The 18,646-nt window shown below is 43.2% G+C and overlaps 1 protein-coding gene across 8 annotated transcripts; it reads left to right on the forward strand.

The window, feature by feature from the left end:
- Positions 1-1,135: 1,135 nt before the first annotated feature.
- FAM81A (family with sequence similarity 81 member A) lies at positions 1,136-16,725 on the forward strand. Of its 8 annotated transcripts, none has more exons than XM_015872407.3 (11): positions 1,301-1,626; positions 2,754-3,124; positions 4,408-4,475; positions 5,500-5,593; positions 5,716-5,989; positions 6,729-6,847; positions 12,090-12,219; positions 12,517-12,623; positions 13,469-13,604; positions 13,941-14,136; positions 14,534-16,725. In XM_015872407.3, exons 2-11 carry the CDS (start codon positions 3,117-3,119, stop codon positions 14,671-14,673), a joined length of 1,272 nt encoding a protein of 423 aa, XP_015727893.2. In that variant the 5' UTR covers positions 1,301-1,626; positions 2,754-3,116; the 3' UTR covers positions 14,674-16,725. The 8 variants fall into 8 exon arrangements, with proteins under 8 accessions (XP_015727896.2, XP_015727893.2, XP_085371798.1 ...); XM_085515671.1 differs by lacking the exons at positions 1,301-1,626; positions 5,500-5,593 and adding exons at positions 1,840-2,136; positions 2,250-2,357; XM_085515669.1 differs by lacking the exon at positions 1,301-1,626 and adding an exon at positions 1,878-2,357.
- Positions 16,726-18,646: the final 1,921 nt, after the last annotated feature.

An 18,646-nucleotide genomic window follows, 5' to 3' on the forward strand; every position in this document is an offset into this window, starting at 1 on the left:
TGAAACTCCCATTTCTCTACCCACATTGCCCACCCCAAATCCCCTGCTGGCCTCACACTCTGGAAGGAAGCACACTGCTTGGTGCTCTGTCTTTAACACAAAATAGCCTTAGCTGATCTGCTTTAAGTAATGCTTTGCTTTTATGCTCAGCTCCTACAGTCACATACATACATAAGAGAATACATATCCATGCAGTTCTTTAACAAGAAAAACCCTGAACCAGGTGCATGACAACCACACAGCTGCATGCAGTTAGCAAGGCATTTTCAGGGCCAGAGAAAGCACCTGTGTACCCAGTGAACCCAGTGAGGTCAGCAGAAGGTCGGTGTTGGGAACTGACAACAGCCCCTGTGGGGAAACCCATCGTGGGGCAAAGCCAAGCTCTGCACAGTGCTGCACAATGGGTGGGCAGCAACACAAAGGGAACCACGAGGGGCTCTGGTTGGGTGTAAAGGGAACGTCCCCATGTGCTGCCAGCAGGCTGTGGAGCCATTACCTCTGGTGGCTTTTAGCAGGAGCAGACCCTGGCCCCAAGAGTGCAGCTACGTGGAACAGGAGCTGGATAAGAGCCATCCGGAGGTGCAGTGGCACCACGTTGGTCACAGGCTGTTCTGAAAGCACCCATGGTGCAACTTTATCTCTGGCCCCTAACCCTAATACATACTGACCCCTTTATTTTAAGAACCTCAGGTCATGCTCTTTATATGGGTGCACACACACTCTGTGGTGCTTCTCCCATTTGCAGCATCCTTCTAACACAGCAGCTCCAGAGGGGCTGCATCCGTACAGACCAGTCCTGAGGGGCTGCATCCATACAGACCAGTCCTGAGGGGCTGCATCCGTACAGACCAGACCTGAGGGGCTGCATCCGTACAGACCAGACCTGAGGGGCTGCATCCGTACAGACCAGACCTGAGGGGCTGCATCCATACAGACCAGTCCTGAGGGGCTGCATCCGTACAGACCAGACCTGAGGGGCTGCATCCGTACAGACCAGACCTGAGGGGCTGCATCCGTACAGACCAGACCTGAGGGGCTGCATCCATACAGACCAGTCCTGGGGATGCCGTGCTGCCGCAGATTGCTCAGCCCGCGTTTACCCAAAGCCGGCCGTGCCAAAGTCCACCGCAGCAGCAGTAGAGCCGAGGTGCGGACACACCTTGTGCTCCGCCTTTCCAGCGGCACCTCCTGGCTCACACAGCACAGAGCACCTGCTGTGGGACACGAAGTTTCACTGCAGCCAAATGCCAGGACGCGTTTCCCAGCTCCGGAGGAACCCCCCGCCCCGAGCGCTGCCGTGGGCCGAGCAGCTCATGGCGAGCCCCGCTGCTGTGCGCGCCCCCGGAGGGGCGGGAGCGGCTGGGGCGGGCGCTGCCTATAAATACGGCTGCGTTGCGCCCCCCGCCGCTCCGTTCCTATGGTGACGGCGTCCTGGCAACGGCGACAGCTCCCGCAGCCCGGCCTGCGTCGGGCCCGCGCCGCTTCCCGCACCGGGTGGACGGACGGACGGACAGGACAGGAGCCCGGGGCGGGCACGGAGCGTCGCGGTCGTAGCACGGAGAGGAGCGGGACCTTCCCGGCCGCGGGGCGCAGCGGAGAGGCGAGCAGCCCCCGCCCGCCGCAGTGGTGAGTGCCGCCCCGCCGGGCCCGAGCCCCCTCGGAGCAGCCGCCCGCCCCCGCTCCGCCCGCGGCCCGACGGCGATGCGGACCGTCCCACCGGGTCAACGCCCGACGCCCAGCGCCCGGCCGAGGGCGGAGCGGGCCGGTCCCGGTCCCGGCCCCCGCCCCTGCCCCGCCCCGCACGGCCCGGCCGAAGCTCCGCGCTGCGAGGCCGCCCCCAACGGAGCCGCCCCCGGAGCGGTTTGTGCTCTGGGTGCAGAGCTCACCCCACTTGGCTGCGTTTCCCGAGCGCCCGGTGCCAAGCGCTGCCCCTGAGCTTCGCTTCCCTGCCCACGGCACGGAGAAAGCCGCCCTTTCGCTTGTCGATGTGATGAGTGCATGTGGAATATCCGGCAGTTCAATCACTCCAAAAGTACTGGATTCATGTATGGAGCTTTAAATGGCCACGGCACTGTGAGGCAGGAGACGGCACTGTTCAGCGTGACAACCGTGCACTTGAAACCTGTATTTCAGCTGGTATCTAAGCTGAGCCCAGTTTAGCACCATTTAATTGGGAGCCGTGTGAAATCACACTCCTCCAGTTCTAGACGTTAGAACATTTATTTTTTCTTTGTTTCGCTGTTTATTAGGCGACATGAGAAGAAACGTGGCATCAGTCCTGACAGCTCCGTGGGACTGTTAACTGCTGTACCTCCAAACTGCAATAAACTTCTGTACAAGTGCTGAACAAGACCCTGGTACATCCCCTCGGGATGCTGGGTCAGATCAAGGAAGCTGCCAATTGGCTCTGAGATTTCTGCACATACTGAGAGATGTGCTTAAATTGAGCACGTGAGATGTGCTTAAATTGACAAAAGACTGGGAAGCCCACCTGTGCAGTGCTGCTTCTCCACAGCCACATTCTGCTGCCTGTCTAGTGGCAGTCTGGCAGAAAGTGACATCCTTGTGCAATCCTGTGCTTCCAGTGCTCCAAAAATGGGTGTCAGTTGGTACACAATATGTACCAAAGGCCATAAGATGAAAGCACTAGAATCATGGATTTCCACCTTTGCTGTTTTTTTATAGGGAATGTTTCATCAGGACATCACTAGATGTACATTTGATCCCGACATTTGATCTTTGTCTTTTTTTAGGTAGCATCCGATGCTTTGAAGCTGTGATATGTGAAGCTCTGCCTAAATCAGTGGGATATTCCCACGTTCATCGCTTTGTGTTCCAATCCTGAGCTGCATCAAGATCACCGAGTTGTGCTGAGGCCCAGAGCACGAGGAGCTCAGAGCTGGCAGCTCGGGCTGTCAGGCTGCTGTGTGACCCCGTGGGACAGCCAGGTGCTGTCATGGACTGAGGCACTGCTTGAACACCTGGGGAGCATCGTGTGCAGGAACAGACTGTGGGCCTGGGCCGCTGTGGTGCACGGAATCCTGAATGCAGAAGCCAGTGCCAAGATACCCCGCTCTCGTACAGGGCTTTCTACTTACAGGCATGCAAGAGCCTAAATGAAGAGGTAGGTGCTATAATCTCTGTTTTCCATAAAGGGAAACTGAATTGCTGGGCATGAAAATAACTGATCCAAAGTCATCAGGATCAGAGAATGAGCAAGGAACTGAAATCAGACCTTCTGAATTACAGTTGTGCCCCTGCTGCTCAGCAGCTCAGCCTCTACTCAAACTGCTTTTTTTTTCTAATTTGTAGTTTCTGAAGCACTGTGCTATAAATAGAGCACACATACTGTGGCAATGTTTGCTCTCTTTTTAGGCAGTGCTTTTGTAAGTTCCCGAAGCACAAACACGCTTGGCATTTTGAGATCTCGGAGAACAGTTCTAATACTTTTCTACAATGAAAACTGTATGATTTTGTCTCAATAAACCTGTCCTGTCTGCTCTGTTTGTGTAACACTTTGCATCAGCATCTGCAAAATTCTTTCTGCACATAAGCCTTTAGTTTTCAGTAAGCATTTAGGCTCAGACCTCCAATAGACCCAGACTTTCATCTTCACCATTTAAAAGATGTATTTGCTTTGTATTGGGGCAGAATAGTTGCATTTGATTTTTGTCTATAAGCTTTTATTATTTTAATTTCTGGCGGTGGAGCAAAGCTCCAGTACTGATCTCACAGTGAGATACCTGAAAAGTCTTTTTGAAGCTATTAACAGAGCTGCTCTGCTGCAACGTCTGCCACAGTCTGGCTGGCTACATCTAAAAATTAAAACAGAATATATAGTCTGACTGCATAAGAATTAACTACATAAAGTGTGGACATTTGGATTTGAAAAATAAATGAATAAAAGTTTTGCTAATCTACACTGATCTCTAACATCTTATTGAGGTTTCCTTACCCACAGTAACTTGCTGTCCATGAAGAATTTTCATTTCATTCTCTAGCCAATGCATTCTTAAGCATTACTATAATCCCTCATTTCTCACTTTTGTATTTGCTGATTGATGGTGTCTGGGACCAGCAGACAGAACTAGGACAAGAAGTTTGTCTCTGTCCTGCCAAACCAGTTCTGTGGGTTGAGCAGATTTCAGTTTTAAAGCTGTCGACCTGCCCTTCGCAAGAGTATCACTTTCACTATAGAAGCTTTTTAGTAGGTTTTTGTTTCCATTCTTTTGTTCCTTTATATCAATTTTTACATGCATTTATTCTATAAGCAATATTTAAACTCCAAGATCAGACCTGTCAGTGTAATCTTAAACTTTACTTGGAGGTTCACTTTGGCAGGAGCATTAAGTTATTTCAGTGCTAAATATAAACCATTAAATAATTCAATGTGTACTTTTTCAACAGACATAAATCATTGACCAGAAAATGGCCCAACGAAGCCCAATCTTCCCAACTCTCGCCCATTCTGAAAGGTACAACTGGAATGCAAAAAATAAGATCTTCATATTGTGGAGTATTATGTGACTCTCTTCCTCTCTTAATTGTTTATTTATGGTAATGCTGTAGCTTGGATCTTTGGGATTTCATATGCAAACAAGCTGAAATACTGTAGACTCCTTCAAATCATGCCCTAGATCACAATTCCTTACTCAGCTTTTACTTAAACTTTCCTGAATGAAATTCTTTAAATTGTAACTGAATAGAAGTCCAAAAATACTGTGCTTAAAGCAAAGTCTTCTAACTATAGAGAAAACATGAACGCTCATGGCCAGAGCTGACTGTCCTCATATATCTCTACCAATGTTATTAGGGTGAAAGGAAATTGTCAGTCTGGTTCATTAGCAGAATCGGTGTGGACTATACACAGTGAATAACAGAGTTACAAGAACAAAAATCTCCTCTTTCAAAGTGGGGTTGAACTTGTAACTTCTACTTAGGCTTCTGAAAATGTTCCTTTCTCTTTACAGAACATAGCATCAGGGAAAGATTGCATGCATCCACAGTCTATTTTTCTTTTTGCTCTGAGCATCCATGAGCTCCCATTGATTTCATGGAAGCTAATTAGTGCAGAGCTCTTCTGAAAAACGTAGACCTAAATGTAAGCTTGCTTTAAAGAATAAAAATAAACGTGACTTCTGAGGCTGCAAAGCTTGTCATAGTTTTGGTCTCTCCTCAGTTTCTATACCTGTGTATCCTCCCATCCTGTTCATGTGAGGACAAGCTTCTGTATGCTATTACAGGGCAGCTGTACAGACTGCATAAAGGCATGGACACAAGCTACTTCTTTTTAATCTTGTTCTGGTTTGCTATATCTCCCTTCCACAGTTTCTGCTTTGATTAAGCCTGAATAAAGATGAAAACTGTAGAGACAAAAACCATTACTTCTGAAACTCAGTAAGAGGGTCTGGGGTTTGGGTTGTTAATCAAATTATAGTTCAAAACTGTAACTCTTTATAATGCTAATGTCCTCTTCTTAAGATCCTATGTCTCTGTAAGCTTCTCTAAACTGTAGGAAAAAGAGCCTGACCTGCCTTTGTACGGACAGAGGCAGCAGCAAACAACATCCATTCATCTGTAGCAGCCAGCCTTTGTAAGTGCTTTGGTGCTTCTCCCCAGTGCTGCCACTAAGATAATCTCATACTGTCTCAGCAGAAAGATGCTTTGGAGATTTGTGTCAGACCCGAATCATATCTGAACATTCTTCTCCACCAGACGGGTTCGAAACATCCCGCTGCACAGCCAGGCGCTGACAGCGGTCCCGCTGGCATCTGCGAGCCTCGTGGATCAGCTGGAGGACAGAATCCTCAGCCATGAGAAAACCACAGCAGCGCTTGTGGAACACGCCTTCCGTATCAAGGAGGACATTGTTTCCACTCTGCACAGAATGCAGAACAAAGGGGGGGGCGATCGGTTAGCCAGGCAGCTCCTAGAGGAACACATCCGGAACATAACTGCCATCGTGAGGCAGCTCAACCGCGACATTGAGGTATGTGAGGAATCTCTCACTGGACTAATACTGTTTTGGCTACACAGTCCTTCTGACTTAATAACAGTTTACCACAGGATGAGAAAGTTCAGGCAAGGTCTAAAGATCCCGTAAGCTCATAAATTGTTTTTATAACTGTAAAAACTGTTTGCAAATTATGCAATTCCTCCAGTGGCTATGAAAATAATACAGGATATTAGCATGTAAACACAGAAACCTCTGTGGTACTAATGAGCTTGCTTTGAAAAGCAACCCTGGAAAAGCTTGGCAAAATGAATTAACGTGGCACTAATACCCAGCTCAACTCTAGTCCAAAGGCTGTGCTGTATAAACACTAGGAAATGCCTTAGGTCTGTATTAAACTTTCTTTCACTTTGACTCACTGACAACACCAAGCAACCCAACCCAACTGCTCGTTTTTCTGACTAATCACGGCCTCTGCCTGATGAACAACATGGGTGTGGTGGGAAAAAAAAAAACGATGGGCAAATGCTAATAGTTAAATCTTCATTCCACTGAAAAATTCTATTTGATAGGTTACGGTGAGGACTTTCAGAATAAGAAATGTGAAGTAAATATGGAGGTACCTGTATCAGCATGCACGAGATAAAGCTTCTATTAAAGTCATAATAAAACGATCCCTGATTTTACTGAAATACTGGAAAAATTATGAGTGACATTTAAAATGTACATTAACCGCAGCATACTGAATTTGTATTTGCATATGAATACGTTGTAGATGCTGCAAGAACAGATACGCGTCAGAGACAATCTCAGCTACGGAACAAATTCTACCCTAAAGAGCCTGGAAATGAGGCAGCTTTCTGGCTTAGGAGATCTTCGTGGAAGAGTGGCAAGGTAAATGTCATTACGAAAGTATATTTTTGGGACTAACTAATGTTGCTTTAATCTTCAAGTATGAATGTCAATGTTAATGGGCTGAATTCTGCTTTGGCAAAATTCCCAGGATAATTTTGTTGGGTGTTTTCAAGAAAATGAAAGTAATCCTTTGCATCCCAGGATTACATATTAAACTTAACAATATGTCCCTTAATTCTTGAGATTAATTTTTAACAAGTGACCTCAAATTCCATTTAAATTTGGATTTTGTTCAGTTTTTACAAGTACTGTGGTTAGACGGTCTTTGTAGCCAGTCTGTCTTTGAGACTAATTAGCAAAATTACTGTAAAGGAGGCATGGAACAATCTGCACTTGTAAAGAACATAATAGTTGCACATTTTGGCAGACATTTTAGAAGTAGAAATATGCGCGTGAAATTACTGGTTAACCATATTAAAATCTATATAGGCCACCTGACATGTAAAGAACAGAGAGCTATAAAATAATAGAGGTTTGAGGGCTGCTTCCAGCTCCAGGTTACAGCTGTGCAATTACACAGACTTCAGGCTGAACTGTAAATGCGTTGGTGATGGCACAAAGTACATTTGCCCTGGTGTCTGTAAAGCGTGATGTAAAAAGTGGGTTAGCACAGCTATAGAGAAGTCTCTCCTAGAATATCTTGGCTAACAACTTCACTGGAATTACCCTTGTCCTGAGTTTGACCTATTATCTATAATGTACAGATAACTTCTCTTTTTTCCTGTACTTCAACTGATTTAGTGATAGCAGCCTACACAAATCATCAGGGAGGGATTTTCCTTGAATTTAAGTTTTCTCTTGAATTGTTCAATTGTTTTTAAGCTTCCACAATAACTTCTGGGCCTGTTTTATAAAGAATACTCAGGAGAGGCTTAACACAGTTATTATGTGCCTTTTATTTTTTAATTTTTTTTTAAGTTATGTTTTACTGAAGTTATCCTTTACAAAACATGAATGAACTAGATAAACATTCATTGTCAAATGAGAATTGATATAAATACATGCATGACTCAATGGGAAATTTCATGGTATCATCACAAAATGGCTTTGGGTGGAAAGGACCTTAAATATCACTTAGCTCCAACCCCTGACATGGGCAGGGACACCAACCACCAGCTCAGCTGCCCATCCAACCTGGCTCTGAGCACCCACAGCTTCTCTGGGCAGCAGTGCCAGCACTTCACCATCCTCACTGGGAAGAATTTCTTCTGTATTTTTCATCTGCATCCATTCTATTCTAAGTTTAAAGCTATTACTCCTTATCCTATCACTATACTTCCCAGCTCTCCCATAGGCCTCTTTAGGTACTGGAAGGCTGCTATGATGTCTGCCTGGAGCCTTCCCTTCCCCAAGCTGAACAACTTCCTTTCTCAGACTTTCCTCATAGGAGGAGTTCTCCAGCCCTCTGAACATCCTTGTGACACAAGGATGGACATGACATATCCTTTCCCCTCCCTCCCCCCCTCATCCTTTTTTTTAATTCCAAGTGACCCAAGACAGGCTTTTATGTGGAGCAATGCAGTTGCTGATAGCTTATGAAGCAAAATACAGCATCTTTGGTTTCAGTAAGTGAGTTCACATAAATAAACATGTGCCAGCATGAGCTTCACCATGGCCCTGCATGGCTGAGCACCTGGTACTGAGAGCAGCAGTCAACTACCAATCTTTGCCAAGACTTCTTCCTTTATTTACTTAGGGCAACTCCCTATCATTCTGCCTGAGTTACAATTTATCTGACTGTTTTAAGAGATTCTGTCAATTTCCCTTATATCAGACTGAGTAATGAACGTGGACTTATTTTATTCATCACCATAAGATAATTTGTTTATTGTCTTTAACCGTTAGCTCCTATTCAGTATTATGCTATGTATTTTCCCTATATGGAGAAGAAAATAAGCTTTGCTTTACCATATATCAATTTAAAGCAGTGGTCTGTGAGAGAAGACCCTCATTTTCCAACATACTCTACTTCATACATTAGTGTTCCTGTAATTAATGATTATGTTATATCTGGAAATCATAATCAAGATTAGAGTTTGTAGTGCTATACAGATATCTAACATAAAATTTCCCTGTGATAAATACTTTCTGATTACACAACCCAATATCTGTTATACAAAATAAGCCAAACTCACCTAATGCAATTTTACTTCAGCATTCAGTCTTACTAGCTTTCAGATTAATTAGAAGAGTGAAACCTTAGACACGTGATCCAGTTACTGTGGGTTTCCAAGTTACTGCACATCAGCTAACTCCTTTTCTTGACCATAGCCAAGGCGCTAAGTTCAACTCAGGCTGTAGTGAAAGCAGACTAATTTAACTTTAAGTAAGTCAAGCTTGCTCTAGGCTAGCATTGTACAATAGCGTGGTTTAGAAAGGACCCTAAAGCCCACCCAGTTCCAAACCCCTGCTGTGGGCTGGCTGCCCACCCACCAGCCCAGCTGCCCAGGGCTCCATCCGACCTGGCCATGGGCACCTTCAGGGATGGAGCACCCATAGCTCCTCTGGGCAGCCTGTTGCATGCAGTGCATCGCCACTCTCTGAGTGAAAAACACCCCTAGTATCTAATCTCACACTCCCTTCTTTTTGTTTGAAATGATCCCCCCTTGTCTGATCACTATGTGTAAACAGTCAGTCTCCCTCCTTCTTCTAAGTTCCCCCCAGTACCGGAAGGTCACAGTGAGGTCTCCCCAGAGCCTTCTCTTCTCCAGAACAGGCCCAGCTCCCTCAGCATTTCTTCATTGGAGGGGTGTTCTAGAGCACCAGTAGTCTCTGATAATCCACTCCAACAGCTTCACATATACAAGCATGTAAGTATACACAAGGACAACTGCCATGACTCAGTCTGTATATGCTGAGTGATGGTAAATCACCTACATCTGAGCCTTCGGATCCTGTAAGAATTTTAGTGTCAGTCTCAGGATTCTGGCTAAATTTCAATTCCAGTGATTACATGTATACTAAAATCCTATTCAACTTCAGTATGAGAGAGTACTATTTATTTCCTAACACCAGCTGTTCCGTAACATGTCAATATCAGTGAGCAATTCTCTATTGAGAGTTGCAGTTTTCAGCTGTGAGAAGAGAGATCCCTACATGCACGTGCAGTTCAGAGGCACAGCTCCAACACTGCACTGCCCATGGCTGTGGAGGAGAGTGGCTGGGGCAGACCCCACAGCTGAACTCACCTGCAGCAGAGAACCAACTAGTATCTCTAGTAGAAGCAAACTGGATCTACACTGCAGCTCATGTCTCTGGACCACTTCTCATTAAGTATCATTCATTGATGATTTTGTACAGTATCACTACATGGTTCAGTGTGAATGATGCTGTCCGTTTTCTTAAGAATCAGCATTACTATTAAGACAGAAATCACCTCTATTAATTAAAAGCAGTGACACACTGAGCAGAGAATTATGTAGATGCCAATAAATCCATTACTCTTGCCTTCTGTCCTTGAGATTGCAAGTTTTATATTAAACAGCTTTGCCATGCCTATTTTAGTGATAAAAGATCATTAAACCTGCGAGTGCTGCCTTCTCACTTCTTTACATGATGTCTTGTGGACTAGGACCATTTGCATGGAAAGAACGAATACAGCAGTCTGGTCAGAACAGAAGTTAGTGTCTCTAGAGGCTGCCTGATACCAGATACCAGACAGATGGCAGTTATGCATGTTCACATTGGGCCTATTCTGCATATATAGTCAATTTTTACATACACTGTAGATGTGATTCATTTCAGACACCCTAGACTTATAGCATGTAGGCAGATTTTCCTACACTGAGCAGAAGATGAGCTGATGCATCTGGGATGCATTGCATATAAGTTCCTTGTGAGCAAAAACCCTGCTGCACTATGCCAGCTGCAGTGTGCAGAGCTCACAGGGAGGGTGGGCCTGGCCCACCAGGGCCAGCTATGCAGTCTATAGCTCTGCTGTTGGTGCCCAGAGATTGCAGGCTTCTGGGGAATAGACATTTGGCTTTTCTTGCCTTTCTAAAGAAGCTGCCTGATTGTAAGACCTAGGATTTACTACTGTATAAACCTAAGCTGCTTTTCTTGCAGATACTATTAATTGGTCTCACTATGCTGAATTACCAAACCATAGATTACTTTCCACAGGTTTTATAACTTGTGATATTTTGCTTTAATTGTTAGATTTTGATCTGATACCATCATACTTACAGCAACTATAACAACTATAACTGAGGTGATGAGAACACATTTTGAAGCGAAAGCTTTCCAACTGAAATGTAACTTCAGAGCAGTTAAAACATGTCATGGCTTTGTGTAATGATTTAACCATTTTGTTTGTCCCATTTACTGCCTCCCCCCTCTCAAATTATAACCACTGTCTGTTCCCCACCAGTTTCATAGATCAATTTTACTAACTTTGGTGGTTATAAATATACGTGACTCATACTCCGCAGGAGTCTCACTCCTGAAATTACTGCACTTCTATTTTACATCGCAGTTTATGTCCTTATTGTATTATTGTAGATGAAATCCCCCTGACAAAAGTATTTTTGAACTGCGGTAGGAAATGCATGTATTCCATAGCACATTTGTTGTGAAAATGTTACAGCACTGAGAAATGTTCCAAGATATAGAAAGGAAACAGTAATTATTATGTGCCAGTACTGCATTTTGCAGTCTTTAGCAAGACGAAATAGCTTTAAATGGCAGCCTTACCCAAATAGAGGCTGCCAGTTAAACCATAACTTTCCTGACATTGTTTACTCTGTATATTGCGTACTGTTATTTGGCAAACAGAAATAAGAATGTAAGGCTTAGTGGAACACAGCTACAATAATGGAAAAATGATCGTCATAATTATGTAGACCTCTAACTATATAGGACATATCATGCACACCATAGCAGATACCTGCTGGAGAACAGCAAAAGCAGTGAGGTATTGAAATCCTGCACCTTGGAAGTTCTAATGTGACTTCCCCAACACTGATAACAACACAATTTACACGTCAGTGCCAAATGAACCATAGTACAGCAGGAATGTGATGAAGTGTTTGGGACCTATTCTCACTTAGGAGCAGCTTGCTGGTAGGGTGAGATGCATCATCATTTTTACAGCCTCATAAGACAATGTTTTGCTAGACAGCCAGTACTTTCATAGAAATGCCTAATGTTAAATGGGTGATTTTAAAAGCCTGGGCCTTACATTCTGCTCAACCATTGCTTTGGTATTTATCTATTCAAACAGGTGTGATGCCGGGCTAGCCAGACTGTCTGCAGAGCATAAAATCACATACGAAAGACTTCAGAGTCTAACTAAAGACCAACACACCTCTAAGCTGATCTTAGAATCTAAAATCAAAGAGACAGAAATACAGGTACCGTGAAGCTGTAGTCTAACTCAAACAGATACAGTTACTGTGAATTACTTTCCTGCCCAGGAGATCACAGATTCAAAGATGGGGGGAGGGCCCTGGGGGGGCACGGAGGTAAAAAGGGGCATGATTTAGTGGGGAAATATCGGTGGAGGATGGATGGATGGGCTGGATGATCTCAGAGGCCTTTTCCAATCTTGATGATTCAGTGCTTTATATACGCACACAGTCCTTAGATGGAGTACTGCTACACAGCTATATTAACGTATTGGTAACGTATTGGGTATCGCTGTGTTGCAGGTGTCGCACCTGCTGAGCCGCGTGGAGCAGGCGGTGGCGCAGCAGGAAGCCAAGCTGAAGCTGGCCTACAAGGAGAGCGCGCAGCAGCTCCACCTGCTGGACACCAAGTGAGTGAGCGGAGCGGGGCCGAGGCACGGGAGGAGGGGAGGAGGTCGGCAGGGCCGGGGAGATGGAAGTGAGAAGGGAGATGGGATCTTTTCTGAGTCTGGCTGGTGAGGATTCCGCTAAGGAACAGCTCTGCAGCTCCATTTACCTGTCTGCACGAATACGTGTGCAAGGAAGCTCAGCACTGAGCTCACCAAGTGCTCTTGCTTTCAAGTGACTCCAAAGAGAGAGCTCAAATTAGTAAAGAAAAGCCACTTTGTTACTGCCAGGCTCTATCTAGGGCTATGTTTGACTCAGATACCAGCTCCTCTCCTCGTGCCTCATTCAGCCTTTCCTTCTGCCTGCTGATTGCCACCCGCATGGCATCCCATGAGCTACAGCACTATGGCTATTTGCAAACCAGATGGCAGAGCAGCTCCAGATTGCAAACGTTCACTGGAACACAAGTGTGCCTGATTGGATTGCATAAATGTGAGGCAGACGAGGCAATGCAAGCAGGGCTGTATGAACTGGCATTGCCAGTTATATAAGTGGTTGTCAGATCTTTGTTCAGATCTGAGGTCTGTGAAGATGATTGCATTCCATTTTCAGTGCTACAAAGAATTTGCATCTAATGTACGCCAAAATGTTGTGACGCCTCATATAAATAACTGCTATTTTGTTAGTTTCCTCCTTTAATTTCCCAAACAGTGTTGCCTTATCAATTTAGTAGCCCTAAGCTTTGAGGATTCACCTTAACATGGTGTTGAGAATGCACTGACATTATATCTCTTCTTCTCATCAAAAAAATCACTGCTGAGTGACTGAAATGACTCTTATAACCTCCTAAATTGCATTATGCTCTCAGATTAAAAAATGCCATTGAAGAACTCAGCAGCCAGATTCTGTCTGCACGCAGCTGGTTGGAACAGGAACACGAGAGGATTGAAAAAGAGCTTGTGCAAAAACTTGACCAACTCTCCCTGACTTTCAAGGAAAACACAGTAAGTTTCATTCACATGTCCCAGAAATACTTCTCAGCAAGTGTTCAAAAGCATTGGAAGTTACAGGGATGTTATTTTGAGTGAGACTTTCAGACCTCACCAACATCTGCAGAACTCTCTTCCCACTGCTGTTTGGTGTAACATTGCCATGGACTGAGGGCCTTGATATAAATCTGACCACTTTCAGTACATCAGTATGCTTTCTGAAATAAATTTTAATTCCTTACGCCTTTAAATTCCACATAAGGCTATTAGTCAACACCTACTGCATATCTGGGAAAGGCTGCTCACTTTCTATGCATGCTAAATCATTAAAATTATTTCCCCTGGCTCCAGGAAATGAGTGAAAGAGCCATAGAGATGAAATTCAACCAAATGTCAGAGAAAATCAACAAAATAGAAGAAATACAGAAGATCACCATGGAAGCACATGAAACACAACAGTCTGAAGAAAAGATAAATATTCGTATTGGCAAACTTCAAAATGAGATTAATGAAGATATAAAAGAAATGAAAGCTGAAGTTAATGCTGGTAGGGCCATAATTAAACAAGATCTTCATTCTGAATTGTGGTAATGTTGACCTTTAATATTGTACAAAACATCTGTGCTCGTACCAAAGTAGTTAAAGACACTGGGCTGCATCTGTGGCATTTAAGAGGATTTTCATTAAGTGTGAAACTCTCAGCATCAAGAGGTGACATCTTATTAGCTTAGAATTCCCCAAGCCTACACTGGCAGTTTGGCTGTGATCAGGGGGATTTTGCCTTTAGTATGCCAGCATAATAAAAGTCCTGTTTTTCTTCTGAACATTTGCCATCTTCCCAGTGGAAAACTGAATATTGTGATAGGAGGAATATTCTGTTATCAACTATGCCATATTACTATTGCTTTAGATTACAAACTAACTTATCTCTCATCTGCAATTAGGGTTTGCAGCTATCTATGAGAGCATTGGATCTCTACGGCAAGTTCTAGAAGCAAAAATGAAACTTGACAGAGATGAACTACAGAAGCAGATCCACCAAATGAAGCAGGAGGTTCCAATGTGGGCAGAGACTGGACCATGACTGCAAGACTTTGACTGAGATGAACACTTACTTGTCTGAATAGGCAGAATATTGCCTTGTTCCAGTCTATAATCCAAATTAAATGCATGTACTGAAGGACATGCTGCTGTTGCACAAGTCTGTATGTTTACTTTAAGTGGTAAATGCAAGCTTTTAATAGACCAATTGACAAGAAGCTTTTATGGGCTGAGGTGCTGATTTGCCACTGCACTACTCTAGCTACTCTCAGGAGATTACCAACTGTAAAACTGGAGTAATATATTGGCGAAGCTGGCACCTAATTTGCTAGCAGCATTTCAGTGCTCCCCAGTTGTGAAGGCTTGATCAGGCAATTACATGCTTATATATATATAAGCATCTGCACCCCTGCTTTTTTTTCCCCCCCTCTTTATTTAAAAACAAAACGGCACAAAAAACCAAACCAAGTTGATATCACTTGTTTATATCAGTTTGGCAAGGCCCTCCACCTTGGTACACATGACTGTCTTTGAAGTTGATGGCTATTTTTGCAGTGACCTTCTCTACCATTACAGGACATTGACTCCTCGTGAGACAGAACTGGCATCAAACAGATCAATTTTCAAAACACCTTTTGTTTAGTTGTGCAAATATCCTGCGTGTGCGCGTGTGTGTGAACTAAATAGCATTATATAAATGTAGTTGTAGACTAAAAATGATTCATGAACAATGTAAGAAACAACTTGTGGTCTTCAGTATTGTGACCTTTTTAGATGAATAACCAAGTGGACTTGAGACGAGACAAAATATTTATATATAACAGTATTTTTTACTTGGGCATGCGTTCTTGTGACTTGTTTCATTTTACTGATAAAAGCTTTGAAAGGTCTGAAAACAAAAGAGAAAAAGTGATAATCTAACAGTCTGGAGAATGTGATGTAAAATAAAATGCAGTTTATGATCAGATTAGACATTTCTCGGAAGTTCAACAGCTAATTCTTCAAATTTAAGTAGATTTTAAGTTAGTAGGTTTGGTAACCAAGTTCATGGTGTCTCCAAATAATAACGGTGCCTATTTTCATTCCCATAACAGATTTCATACTGAAAATAAGCACCCATACAAAATATTAACCTACATGGGAAAGTATATATTGTATATATTTTGATTTGATTTTATCAGCCACAGCTCCATTTTCCATCTTTTCAAGTCATGCAGGATTAAACACTCACAAAAGGCTTCACCTGGCATCCTATTAACTTATACAGCTCATAGTAATCCATGTACAAAAATGCTCTTAACTTACACAATCATTACTGCTAACTTGTGTGGGTTGGTAGGATGTCTTTCCACTGTCTGTATGGACTGATTTTCTTTCTGGCTAATACTGCAAAACCAGACTCTTATTTGGACAATCATTGGCAAGTGTTTATCTACTTCCGCAACATAAACTATGGCCCACAGACTTAACTGCATTAAAATAAAGAAACGCTCTAAAAACATTCCTGTTATTTTCACTAGGACAGTATACTGTGAAAAAAAATGAATAAATCAAAATCAGGAAAATGTGCACTAATCTTTACAAGTTTGCTGCCTAAATTTATATCTACTTTCTACATAGTTGAAAGTATTTTAATGCAAAGATACCTGACATTTTTGCAACTCTTGACTTCCAGTGCTCTCTGATAACCATACTGCCTCTGTTATTCCTGCTCTGTATCACCCATGTGCTGTGAAGTGTATTTACTACAGCAGCTAAAAGGGAAGCCCGGTTCACTAAAGGAAGACAGTGAAATTCCCACAGATGTGTCTTGGGAATTGTCTAAAAATTAATTCTTTCTTTGTAGCTGTGTTCTTCTCTACTCTTAAATATTTAGCCAGGTGCAAAGGCAGCACTATCCCTGGTGTTCTGTAAGATTAACAAAAACCCTGGTCATATGAAGAAGCAAGAAGAAATGGAACAAAAACTCAACACTTTTTCTTCTGTAGTTGCAAATCTGTACCCTAGAGAGTATTGTACAATACAAAAAGAAAAGCATACAGGGAAACAGATAAACAGTTATATATGGATTTAATAAAATGTTTCTCTTATAAAATCTTGTGTGATTCACGGTTATATTGAATCGCTGTGACCCTGCAGGGAAAACTCCTTCACTCCTGCTCCTTTGATGAACTCAAATATGTTATGCTGGAGATTGGTTTTGTTCCACATGCTTGGCTATGATGCCATTACTGCCTGAATTGCAGGATAAGACTGGAGGGTCTTCATAATTTGTGCTTACTATAAAGCTTAAGCAATATCAAAACTCATTATACAGAGAAGCAGATCTTTTCCCCCTCCCGGCCTTTCATTTAATAGAAATTCAGTGGTGGTGCAAAGGTGTGCAACATTTTTTTTCCTAGGGGATACATGGCATTTGAACAAAGAATAAGGAAAACCAGGAAACCCAAAGATCTGCTAAGCCCCTCCAAACCAGCATGAGAATTTGAATCAGCAGGTCTATGTCTGGTCCCTGAAGGAAAATCCCCCTCTCAAAAAATTCTGTTCTCAAAAAGCTCAGTAGAGGAGCTCAGACAGCAATTCATATCTCACTCACTTCTTTCTGGAGCACACAAAGCATAGGAGGCAGCTATAAAACTACATTCTTCTGAGTTGACTGAGCTCTCCTTATGGAAGTGTTTACAAAAGCAGAAAAACAGGGGTATCTGCAACTCCAAACCATGCTATTGTAGGGTGTCCCTGTTCCATAAATCTAAAGCCACGTATCATTCTCAGTATAACAGCTTCCAGCAGCATGAGATTAAGAGAACAGATAGGAACTGCTGCAATGTACAACTTCAAATGTTGAAATATCTTTGTGGTCGAAATGCAAGAGCTGCATTTCCAAGAATGTTTCTGAAATCAGATGGCTTTCTAATCAGAAAAACTTTCTAACTGGAGCACGTGCCTCTTCCTCATGTGAAACCACAGTGAAACTATGGCACTGTGCATCCAGAACTCACTGGAAAATGAACTGTCAATAATGACAGAAGAACTGTGTTACTTACACTCATTAGGCAAGGTAGTGATGCCAATAAAAGTTACAAGGACAATCTTGGCTTCAATACCCAACCGTTTATGTAGCACAGTTGGATATCATTGATATTTAGTAATCACATAACGTGATTTTGACACTAGAGAAAACCAGTATGAAAGATAACATACAGCAGCACACTCATGTTACACCAAGCCAAACTAAACCAACCTTGTCTCAGTTACTACACTTCTCTGTTGGCAGCGAGCAACAGAGAATGCTCTCCTTATCTTCAAATTAAAGTGCTCAGAAGACACACGCTGCAATTACAGAAGTGTCTACTAAGAGACATGCAAAACAGATTAAGCCCCCCTATGCACAGAGGTGTTCCTCCTGTGACCTTCTCTGCGGCATAAGAAATCTAGAGGCAATTTCAAAGGAACACAGAAATGCAGCACAAGTCCTCCACTAAACTGGCCACTGGGTGTCACCATTACTCCTGTCAAGTAAAGGAAGGTGCTGGCTATCCTGGGGTGATCCCTAATAATGCCACTGCTTGCAGGCTCACCTCAATTTACAAAATATTACGCATTTGGAGAACCAAAAAAAAGTACATTCCAAAGACTTTTGGAACCTTCCAAAGTTTCATTAAAGACTGACATTCCATTAAGTAGAATTCTGAGGGAGATGGGTGTGATCCTTTCCACGCCAGGTGGAAACCAAGGTCCTTTGTTATTATTTCTGCCAGCAAAACTTAGCTCAACACCCAGCATTAAAAGGTAAGGTAAAGGCAGATGAAATTTCCTGGCAGTTCTTCTCAAATACAGGATCTCAAAATCATACAAAGATCAACATGCATTTCAAACAGGTCATCTCAGGTGCAGCTGCTGACATGCAGGATTCTTATCCCAGCACTGCCTCCCCTCCTGAGGGGCATTGGCAAAACACCACAAACGAAGTCATCTACAACACATTAAGACAAGAGATCTGTACTCACATCTGG

Source organism: Coturnix japonica, chromosome 14 (genome assembly GCF_054131305.1).
Source record: "Coturnix japonica strain WE chromosome 14, WE-NBRP24, whole genome shotgun sequence".
NCBI lineage: Eukaryota > Metazoa > Chordata > Aves > Galliformes > Phasianidae > Coturnix > Coturnix japonica.